The 12,264-nt window shown below is 36.0% G+C and overlaps 1 protein-coding gene across 1 annotated transcript in view; it reads left to right on the top strand.

Annotated features, from left to right (window-relative positions):
- Nucleotides 1-12,264, top strand: part of RNF17 (ring finger protein 17) — a gene marked incomplete at its 5' end in the record, with an annotated part of 170,164 nt that overhangs the window by 67,345 nt on the left and 90,555 nt on the right. Inside the window, one exon of the mRNA XM_079773503.1 lies at nt 618-759. Coding sequence (XP_079629629.1) covers nt 618-759 — 142 coding nt within the window. The remainder of the gene's footprint in view (nt 1-617; nt 760-12,264) is intronic.

Below are 12,264 nucleotides of genomic sequence, written 5' to 3'. Positions count from 1 at the left end.
GTCTGGGAGCCAGAAGGAGACATGGAGAGCACACAACTGTCCTCATTGACTGCTACCACAGAGTGGTTACCAGTTCAACTAAAAGAGCAGAAACTTAGACTCTGAGTAGAGTTTACAGATCCAGCTCAAAAATGCTCCAACACCAATTTGAAGATTAATTATTGAGTTTTGAGACTTGACTTTTTTTTTTTGTAATCCCCATCCAAGGATATTTTTCCCATTGATCTGTAGAGAAAGTGGAAAAGCAGGTGGGGAGGGGAGAGAGAGGTGAGAGAGGCACATCAATTGGTTGCCTGCCTCCCAGTCAGGGCAGAGATCAAACCTGCAACCCATGTATGTGCCCTTGACTGGGAATCGAACCCTCAACCTTTTGGTGTGTGGTCTGACACTCTAACCACTGACCAACACTGGCCAGGGCTTGACATCTTATTTAACCTAGTTTGATAATTGGAGATAATACCAAGAAGTGTTATAAGTTAGAAGAGAGAAATTGGAAAGGGAATACTCTTGGTAGATAAATCAATGTATGTGCAAGTCCTTTCTTCAGATCAAGTCACTGAGAGAAGAGACTTCAAGAAAATGGCTCCTGCTTATGTTTTAATTATTCTTTTAATTAGGTTTAGGTCACACTCACCAAGAAGTCATTCTGAAAAAAATATGATTTTACACTATCATCCACCTATTTTGCCTAAAGAAATGACAGATGTTTCCGTTATGGTTTGTCATATAAATAGTCCTACTGATTTCTATCTTCAGTTGGTAAGTATATAGTGTTCCTTTGAGACAAAATATTTTTGCAAGTTTTAAGTAGAAATGTATAATAGAAATGAGTACGTAGTATGAATTTTAGAGCAAATAAACTGCTATGAACCTATTATAAATTTAAGTGTCTTTGTGGGTGCAACTTTGCATAACAGATGCAAGTGACTTAGTAAATTGAAGGAGCAAATTAGTGATATGTGGAGGGAAGAGACAGTAAAGGATGTATAATGTATAAATGTTTCTTACTACCATCTGAAATCTATAGTTGACCCTTGGACAACATGAAATGCTGACCCTCACCCCTCCTCCGTGCAGTAAAAAATCCGTGTACAACTTTTGACTCCCCAAAAAACCTAATTACTAATAAATAACCTACTGTTAATCAGAAACCTTACCAATAACATAGTCAGTTATCATATTTTGTATGTTTTATATGCTAAATACTGTATTCTTACAATAAAATAAGCTAGAAAAAATAAAATGCTACTAAGAAAGTCATAAGGAAGAGAAAATACATTTAACAATATTTATTGAAAAAAAATCTACCTATAAGTGCATGCATGCAGTTCAAACCCGTTTGTTGAAGAGTCAACTGTAGGAAAAGCACATAGAGCTGACAAATCAAAATAAAATGATAAAACCTGTTTCTGATCATGTATACCTGAGAATTTATGAATTAGTACTAGGTAATTTTCAGAATTTGAACACCAAAATAGTTTCAGATTAAAGACATTTCAAATTAAATTTTGGATGTGTGACTGGTGGGTTTAGGTAGCTACTAACAAGGAGTTCATTGTTATTGATCTCTTTACATCAGTGCTTTATATGAATTAATTCATTCTAAGGGACATAATGCTATGTGTGAGTTAACTCATTAATCTTCACAACAACCCAATGAGAAAGATGCCATTATCTTCCTTTAGATGTGGAGCCTAACCAGAGGGATGAAGCGACTTGCCTTAGGTCATACAGCTACAAAGAATAGAGTCAGGATTGAACTGGGCAGTGCAGCTTCATTCAGAACCTGTCACCTCAAACATTTCACCACGCTAGGCCACCTCCCTGTAGGGGTTGTGGAAATCTCCCTATATGGCACTAAGTAGAACTTACATGTATTTCTTCTGTTGAATTTTACTTAATGTCTTTAAATTGAGGTAAAACATATATAACAAAATTTACCATTTTAAGTGTACAGCTCAGTGCCATTAAGTATATTCCCCATGTTGTCCAGCCATTACCACCATTCCTCTCCAGAACTTCTTGTTCTTCTCAAACAGAAGCTCCATTCCCATTAAACAGTAACTCCCCATTCTACTCCACCAGTGTCTATAACCTATTCTACTTTCTCTCTGTGAATTACCTATTCTAGATAACTATAAGTGGAAAACAAACACTAGTTTTCCTTTTGTGTGCCTTATTATACGTAGTATGTTGTTTACATATTGTAGCATGTATCAGAATTTCATTCCTTTTTATAACTGACTAATATTCATTGTTTGTATATACCACATTTGTTTATCCATCTCTTGATAAACACTTGGATTGTTTTAACCTTTTGGCTATTTTGAATAATACTATTGTGAACATGGGTCTGTTTGAGTGTCTCCTAGGTAGATAATGAGGAGTGCAGTTGCTGGATTATAGTATAATCTGTTTTAATTTTTTTCCAGTATTATTTTTGTACTAATTTCAGGTATACAGCACACTGGTTAGACAATCATGTACTTTACAAAGTGGTTCCCCCAGTATATCCCAGTACCCACCTGGCACCATACATAATTTACATCCCCATGACTATTTTGTAACTACTAATTTGTCTTCTTAATCTTTTCACCTTTTTCACCCTGTCCCCCAGCCCTGCTGCCCTCTGGTAACCATTAGTCTCTTCTCTGTATCTATGAATTTGTTTCTAGTATTTTTTTCATTTACATAGTTTAGATTCCAATGTAAGTTAAATCATATGGTACTTGTCTTTCTCGGACCGATTTACTTAACATAATACCCTCTAAGTCGATCCATGCAGTCGCAAATTGTAAGAGTACATTCTTTTTTATGGTCAAGTAATATTCCATTGTATATACCGTATGTATGACAGCTTTTTTATCCTCTCACCTATTGATGGGCACTTGGGTTGCTGCAGTGAACATAGGGGTGCACATATTCTTTCAAATTAGTGTTTTGGGTTTCTTCAGCTATATACCAAGAAGTGGGATTGCTGGGTCATAAGGTAGCTTGATTTTTTAATTTTTTAAAAATTAAACTATGGATCATCCATACTGTTTTCCATAATGGCTGCACCAGTCTGCATTCCCACCTATAATAGTGCACAAGTGTTCCCTTTTTCCACATCCTCGCTAACACTTGTTTGTTGGTTTATGGATGATAGCCATTCTGACAGATATGAGGTGCTTTTAATTTGCATTTCTCTGATGATTAGTGATGTTGAACATCTTTTCATATGTCTGTTGGCCATCTGTTTGTCTTCTTTGAAGAAGTGTCTATTCAGGTCCTCTGCCAATTTTTAAATAGGATTATTTGGGGGTTCTTTGGTGTTGGGTTGTATGAGTCCTTTATAGATTTTGGATATTAACCCTTTATCAGATCTGCCATTGGCGAATATGTTCTCCCATTCAGTAGGCTGCCTTTTTGTTTTGTTGAAAGTATCCTTTACTGTGCAAAAACTTTTTAGTTTGATGTAGTTTCATTTGTTTTGTTTTTTTTCTTTTGTTTCCTTTGCTCAAGGAAATATATCAGAAAAATATTGCTAAGAGAAATGTCAAGAGATTATACTGCCTGTATTTCCTTCTAGGAGTCTCATGACTTCGAGTATTTCAGTCTTTTATCCATTTTGAGTTTATTCTTATATATGTTGTTAAAAGTGGCCTAGTTTAATTAAACACCTAGTTTAAATTTTTTTCATGTGCCTGTTCAATTTTCCCAACACCATTTATTGAATAGACTGTCTTTACCCCATTGTATTTTCTTGACCTCCTTTGTCAAATACTAACTGACCATATTGGTATGGATTTATTTTTGAGTTCTCTGTTCTGTTTCATTAATCTGTGTGTCTGTTTTTATGCTAGTATAATGATGTTTTGATTACTAGAGCCTTGTAGTATAGTTTGATATCAGGTAGCTTGATACCTCCAACTTTGTTCCTCTTTATTAAGATTGCTGAGGCTAAAAAAAAAAAAGATTGCTGAGGCTATTCAGGATCTTTTGTGGTTCCATATAAATTTTTGGATTATTTGTTCTAGTTCTGTTGGTATTTTGATAGGAATTGCTCTGAAACTATAGATTGCTTTAGGTAAAATGGACATTTTTAAAAATGTTTTTATTGATTTTTAGAGAGAAGGGAGAGGAATAGAGAGATAGAAACATTGATGGGAGAGAAACATCAATCAGCTGCCTCCTGCTTCTAACAGGTATGAAGTGGTAGCTCATTGTAGTTTTAATATGTATTTCCATAATTGCTAGTAAGGTTGAACATCTCTTCATATATCTGTTGGCTGTTTGTATGTCTTCTTGGGAGAGGTGTCGTTCAGGTTCTCTGCCCATCTTTTAATTGGATTGTTTGTTTGTTAAATGTTGAATTTTATGAGTTCTTTTTATATATTGGATATTAAACCTGTGTTGTAGCCTTTGTTTGTAAATATCATCTCCCATTTGGTAGGTTGCCTCTTTGCTTTGTTGTCAGGTTCCTTTGCTATGCAAAAACTTTTTAGTTTGATATAGTCCCATTCATTTATTTTTGCCTTCTCTTGCCTTTGGGGTCAAGTTCATCAAGTCTTCTCTATGAACAAAATCTGTAAGTTTAGTACCTATGTTTTTTTGTGTAATTTATTGTTTTAGATAATATATTTTGATATTTGATTCACTTTGAATTAATTTTTGTACATGCTGACAAACTGTAATCCAGTTTCATTCTTTTGTATGTGGCTTTTCAATTTTCCTAGCACCATTTATTGAAGAGGCTTTCTTTACTGCATTGTGTATTTCTGGCTCCTTTTGTCGAAATTATCTGCCCATATACACGTGGTTTTATATCTGGGCTCTCAATTCTGTTTCATTGATCTCCGTGTCTGTTTTTCTACCAATAACATGTTTTGATTATTGTAGCTCTATAGTATAATTTGAAGTCAGGTAGTATGATACCTCCATGTGTTCCAGTTTGCTTCCTAAAGATTTTTCATTTAAAAGAAAACAGTAGAATTTATTTATTTATCTAATATGTATTGCTTATTAAATGCCAGCTGCTAGGGTACAGATAATACTCCTTCTTTCATGAAAATTATAGCCTATGGAAAGACACATCGTAAATAAACAGTGTACATGAAAATATATACAGATGTTATAAGGTGAATAAAGGTGGGGAGGGCTCCATTAGTCAAATGAAAATCACAGGACAAAGCAGAATGAAGACAAGAGGAGGGCCACTAAGTAACTAATGAGGTAGAGATGATGTCTAGGGACAGAAAAAGGGGAAAAGATTATGAAGGGCCTTGGAAACCCTCTAAGAACTTGAGAATAAAACAAAGCAATTAATAGCCAAGGAAGTAGTGTGTGTTTAAAATGAGTTTAATAACAGGAATCATCTCTTTTGTCTATAGTGAGGATTTACTCTTTCTCCTGTGACTGAAGAATTTTGCAAGTGAGGAAAAAGGCAGTGAAAGAAACTGAGGACTTGTAGAAATTTGCCACATGTGTCCCTAGTTCCCATGGGTTTTTGTTTTTTGTTTGTTTTTTAAATATATCTTTATTGATTTCAGAGAGGAAGGGAGAGGGAGAGAAAATAGAAACATCAATGATGAAAGAGAATCTTGATCAGCTGCCTACTGTATGCCCCACGCTGGGGATCAAGCCCACAACCTGGGCATGTGCCCTGATCGGGAATCGAACCATGACCTCCTGGTTCATATGTCAATGCTCAACCACTGAGCTACACCAGCAGGGCGCCCAAGAGTTTTGCTTATGTACTAAACTGAAAGCATAAGTGGAGAGAAAGTGAATCCAAAGTGCTACTTTTAAATCTAAGTTAAGAATAAAAACGAAAAGCATCTAATCATATTGTTGAATTTGGAAAAACACGTAATAAATATTTTGAGCTTTTTTTCTGAGCCCTAAGTGCTTGTGATTAAGGTATACTTTATTATGCAATTAATAGGGCTAAATATTTCTTACGTTTGAAGTATTACTGAATAGTCCCATGAATGCAAAGTAATAGAGAATCCCTTGGGAAATTTTGAAATAGATGTTCTTTTCCTGACTTTACCTCAGCATGGTCATCAGACCACTTTTCTAGTTCTCACTGCCTGACATTTTCCAATTCTATTCAGACAAACTAAATAAATAGATAGAATCACTTTCAGAAACAGAGCTTTATTAATTAAAATTGGTTTTTTTCTTACTTAATATTTGACTTATTTAGTATCTCCCATTCTGCCTACCCAAAAAGGTCTTATATTTGCATATAATAACAGGGATTATAAACAATTAAAAATAGAACAAAGCATTGAATAATAGCTGACTATATCATTGAATAGATCATGGAAAATAATTTTTATTTGAATGAATTTATGTTTTACAAATGAGGGCAAAGTTGAGTGTAAAATTCTAGAGTATTTTTTTATTATTTTAAAAATCCTTATTGTTGAAAATGTTACATATGCTCCTTATCTCCCCCATTGACCTCTTGGCCTAATGTATTTCCACTTTGGAGAAGTGTCTATTTAGGTCCTTTGCCAATTTTTTAATTGGGTTGTTTGTCTTCCTTTTGTTAAGTTGTATAAGTTCTGTATATATTTTGGATGTTATTGAATGTATCATTGGCAAATACGTTCTCCCATGCAATGGGCTCTCTTGTCATTTTGTTGATGGTTTCTTCTGCTGTGCAGAAACTTTTTATTTTGATATAGTCCTATTTGTTTATTTTCTTCTTTGTTTCCTTTGCCCTAGGACCGTGGTCAGCAAACTGCGGCTCGAGAGCCACATGCGGCTCTTTGGCCCCTTGAGTGTGGCTCTTCCACAAAATACCACGGCCTGGGCGAGTCTATTTTGAAGAATTGGCGTTAGAAGAAGTTTAAGTTTAAAAAATTTGGCTCTCAAAAGAAATTTCAATCGTTGTACTGTTGCTATTTGGCTCTGTTGACTAATGAGTTTGCCGACCACTGCCCTAGGAAATGTATCGGTAAACATTGCTGTGAGACATGTCTGAGATGTTGGTGCCTATGGTTTCTTCTAAGATTTTTATGGTTTCACGACTTAACATTTAAGTTTTTTATCGATTCTGAGTTTATTTTTGTACTAGAGGCCCAGTGCACAAATTTGTGCACGGGTGGGTTCCAGCTGGCCCGCCCAGATCTGGGCTGATCGGGGCAGGCCAGCCAGGAGGAAGCCACAGGAGGTTGGCCAGCTGGCTCTGCCCCCAATTGGGTGGGGTAGAGCGATCGGGGGCCAGCCCAGCCGGGGGAAGGACCATGAGAGGTTGGTTGGCCACAGCGCGCGTCATAGCGACCAATCATTCTAGTCGTTCCAGTTGCTTGGCTTTTATATATATAGATATGGTGTAAGTTGGTGGTCTACTTACATTTTTTTGCATGTACCTGTCCAATTTTCCCAACACCATTTATTGAAGAGATTGTCTTGACTCCATTGTATGCTCTTGCCTCCTTTGTCAAATATTAATTGAGCATAATGGCTTGGGTCAATTTCGGAGTTCTCTGTTTTGTTCCATTGACCTAAATGCCCGTTCTTGTGCCAGTACCAGGCTGTTTTGAGTACAGTGGCTTTGTAGTATAACTTGATATCTGGTATTGTGATCCCTCCAAATCTGTTCTTTTTTCTCAAAATTGCTGCAACTATTTGGGGTCTTTTTGGGTTCCATACAAATTTTGCAGTGTTTGTTCTAGATTTTTGAAATATGCTGTTGGTAATTTATAGGGATTGCATTGAATCTATAGATTGCTTTGGGTTGTATGGATATTTTAATGGTGTTGATTCTACCAATCGATGAATATAGTATATTCTTCTACCTGTTTATATCTTCCTCTATATCTTTTTTAAACATCCTATAGTTTTCTGAGTACAGGTCTTTTACTTTCATGGTTAAGTTTATTCCTAAGTACCTTAATTTTTATTTTTTTGCAATGGTAAAAGGGATTTTTATTCTAGTTTCTCTTCTTTCTGAGAGTTCTTTATTGGTGTTCATAAATCTTATTAATTTTATATTCTGCTATGTTGCCAAATTCATTTATTAAATCTAGAAATTTTATTATGGAATCTTTAGGGGTTTCTATGTACAATATTATGTCATCTGCAAATAATGAGGGTTTTACATCCTCCTTTCCAATTTGGATGCCTTTTATTTCTTGTCTGATCGCTATGGCTAGCACTTCCAGTACTATGGTGAATAAGAGTGGTGAAAGCAAGCATCCCTGTCTTGTTCCTGTTCTTAGGGGAAATGGTTCTAGTTTTTGCCCATTGAGTATGCTATTGGCTGTAGATTTGTCATATATGGATTTTATTATGTTGAGATATGATCTCTCTATTCCCACTTTGCTCAGAGTTTTTATCAAAAAAGGGTGTTGGATTTTGTCGAATGCTTTTTCTGCATCAATTAACATGATCATGTGATTTTTGTCTTACAATCTGTTTATGTGATGTTTCACATTTATTGATTTTTGAATATTGTCCCTGCCTTAATCTCCAGAATAAATCCCACTTGTCCATGGTGTATGATCTTCTTAACATATTGCTGGATCTGATTTACTAATATTTTGTTGAGGATATTAGCATCTATGTTTATCAGGGATATTGGCCTGTAATTCTCTTTCTTTATAGTGTCTTTATCTGGTTTTGGAATTAGGGTAATGCTGGCCTTGTAGAAAGAGCATGGAATTGTTGAATTTTTTGGAATTGTTTGAGGACGATAGGTGTTAATTCTTCTTCGAATGTCTGGTAAAAATCCCCTGTGAAGCCATCCCAACCAGGGCTTTTGTTTGCTGGAAGTTTTTTTTATTACTGCTTCAATTTCATCAGTACTTATTGGCCTATTCAGGTATTTTTATTGTTCCTGATTGACTTTTGGAAGATTTTATTTTTCTAGGAATATGTCCATTTTATCCAGGTTGTCCAGCTTGTTGGAATAAAGTCATTAATTGTATTTTTTTTTTTACAATACTTTGCATTTCTGGGGGGTAAGTTGTTACTTAACCTCTTTCATTTCTGGTTTTATTTATTTCGGTTCTCTCTGTTTCTTTTTTATTTTTTTTGAGGTATTATATGTGTACATATCTTACCATTACCCCCCCCACCCCACACCCATACATGCCCTGACCCCCCAGAGTTTTGCGTCCATTGTTTATGCTTATATGCATGCATACAAGTCCTTCGTTTGATTTCTTATCTCCCCCACCTCTCCCTAACTTTCCCCCTGTAATTTGAAAGTCTGTTTGTTGCTTTACTGTCTCTGTATCTATCTTTTTGTTCATCAGTTTATAATGTTCTTTATTATCCATAAATGAGTGAGATCATGTGGTATTTTTCTTTCATTGACTGGCTTATTTCACTTAGTATAATATTCTCCAATTCCATCCAGGTTGCTGCAAATGATGAGAATCCCTTCTTTTTATGGCAGCATAGTATTCCATTGTGTAGATGTACCACAGTTTTCTGATCCAGTCATCTGCTGACGGGCACCTAGGCTGTTTCCAAATCTTAGCTATTGTAAATTGTGCTGCTATGAACATAGGGGTGCATATATCCATTCTGATTGGTGTTTCTAGTTTCTTCGGATATATTCCCAGGAGTGGGATTACTGGGTCAAATGGGAGTTCCATTTTCAGTTTTTTGAGGAAACTCCATACTGTTCTCCACAGTGGCTGCACCAGTCTGCATTCCCACCAGCAGTGCAGGAGGGTTCCTTTTTCTCCGCATCCTCGCCAACACTTGTCGTTTATTGATTTGTTGATGATAGCCATTCTGACAGGTGTGAGATGGTACCTCATTGTTGTTTTGATTTGCATCTCTCGGATAATTAGTGACGTTGAGCATGTTTTCATGTGTCTCTTGGCCTTCCTTCTGTCTTCTTTTGAAAAGATTCTGTTTAGGTCCGTTGCCCATTTTTTAATTGGATCATTTATCTTCCTTTTATTAAGTTGCATAAGCTGCCTGTAGATGATGGAGATTAAACCTTTATCAGTGATGCCATTTGCAAATATGTTCTCCCATGCAGTGGGCTTTCTTGCTGTTTTGTTGATGGTTTCTTTTACTGTAAAAAAGCTTTTTATTTTGATGTAGTCCCATTTGTTTATTTTCTCTTTAGCTTCCATTGCCCTAGGGGCAGTGTCAGTGAAGAAGTTCTTTTGGCATATGTCTGAGATTTAGTTGCCTGTGGACTCCTCTAGTATTTTTATGGTTTCCCGTCTTATGTTTAAGTCCTGTATCCATTTTGAGTTTATTTTTGTGTATGGTGTAAGTTGGTGATCTAGTTTCATTTTTTTGCATGTGTGTGTCCAATTTTCCCAACACCATTTATTGAAGAGACTGTCTTGACTCCATTGTATGTTCATGCCTCCTTTGTCAAATATTAATTGAGCATAGTGGTTTGGGTCGATATCTGGATTCTCTATTCTGTTCCATTGATCTATATGTCTGTTCTTGTGCCAGTACCAGGCTGTTTTGAGAATCGTGGCTTTGTAATACAGCTTGAAATCTGGTATTGAGATCCCTCCTACTTTATTCTTCTTTCTCAGGATTGCTGCAGCTATTCAGGGTCTTTTTTTATTCCAGATGAATTTTTGGAGATTTCTTTCTAGGTCTGTGAAATATGCTGTTGGTATTTTGATGGGGAGTGCAATGAATCTGTAGATTGCTTTTGGTAGTATGGACATTTTAATGATGTTGATTCTACCAATCCATGAACATGGTATGTTCTTCCATCTGTTTACGTCTTCCTCTATCTCTTTTTTCAGTGTCCTGTAGTTTTCCGAGTATAGGTCTTTTACCTCCTTAGTTAAGTTTATTCCTAGGTATCTTAATTTTTTTGGTGCGATGGTAAATGGGATTGCTTTTTTAGTCTCTCTTTCTGTAAGTTCACTATTGGTGTATAGAAATGCCATAGATTTATTGGCATTAATTTTGTATCCCGCTACATTGCCGAATTCATTTATTAAGTCTATTAGTTTTTTGATGGAATCTTTTGGGTTTTTTATGTACAATATCATGTCATCTGCAAATAAGGACAGCTTCACTTCTTCTTTTCCAATTTGGATGCCTTTTATTTCTTCTTCTTGCCTAATTGCGATAGCTAATACTTCCAGTACTATGTCAAACAGGAGTGGTGAGAGTGGGCATCCCTGTCTTGTTCCTGTTCTTAGGGGAAATGGTTTTAGTTTTTGCCCATTGAGTATGATGTTTGCTGTGGGTTTATCATATATAGCTTTTATTATGTTGAGGTATGATCCTTCTATTCCCACCTTGTTGAGAGTTTTTATCAAGAAAGGGTGTTGGATTTTGTCAAATGCTTTTTCTGCATCTATTGATATGACTATGTGATTTTTATCTCTCAATTTGTTTATGTGATGTATCACATTTATTGATTTGCGGGAATTGTACCATCCTTGCATTCCTGGGATAAATCCTACTTGGTCATGATGTATGATCTTTCTGATGTATTGCTGGAGCCGATTTGCTAGGATTTTGTTGAGGATTTTGGCATCTATGTTCATGAGGGATATTGGTCTGTAATTCTCTTTCATTGTGTTGTCTTTATCTGGTTTTGGTATTAGGGTGATGCTGGCTTCATAGAAGGAGCCTAGAAGTGTTCCTTCCTCTTGAATTTTTTGGAATAGTCTGAGGAGGATAGGTTTTAGTTCTTCCTTGAATGTTTGGTAAAACTCTCCTGTGAAGCCGTCTGGCCCCGGGCTTTTGTTTGCTGGAAGCTTTTTGATGACTGCTTCAATTTCTTCCATAGTTACTGGCCTGTTGAGCTGTTTAGATTCTTCCTGATTGAGTTTTGGAAGGTTGTATTTGTCTAGGAATATGTCCATTTCCTCCAGGTTGTCCAGTTTGTTGGAATAGAGTTGTTCGTAGTATTTTGTAACAATCCTTTGTATTTCGTCGGGGTCTGTTGTTATTTCACCTCTTTCATTTCTGATTTTGTTTATTTGGGTCCTCTCTCTTTGCTTCTTGGTGAGCCTGGCTAGAGGTTCATCAATCTTGTTTATCCTTTCAAAGAACCAGCTCTTGGTTTTGTTGATCTTTTGTATTGTTTCTTTAGTCTCTATGTCGTTTATCTCCGCTCTGATCTTTATTATTTCTTTCCTTCTGCTTACACTGGGCTTTTCTTGTTGCTCTCTCTCTAACTCTTTGAGTTTTTGGGTTAGGTAATTTATTACCATTGTTTCTTGTTTTTTGCAGTAGGCTTGTAGAGCTATGAACTTCCCTCTCAGGACAGCTTTCGCTGTGTCCCATAGATTTTGGATTGTTGTGTTTTCATTGTCA

The sequence above is a fragment of the Cnephaeus nilssonii genome (genome assembly GCF_951640355.1).
Source record: "Cnephaeus nilssonii genome assembly, chromosome: 6".
Lineage (NCBI taxonomy): Eukaryota > Metazoa > Chordata > Mammalia > Chiroptera > Vespertilionidae > Cnephaeus > Cnephaeus nilssonii.
Note: the sequence above shows the minus strand (reverse complement) of the source record. Positions and strands in the feature narration are given on the sequence as shown.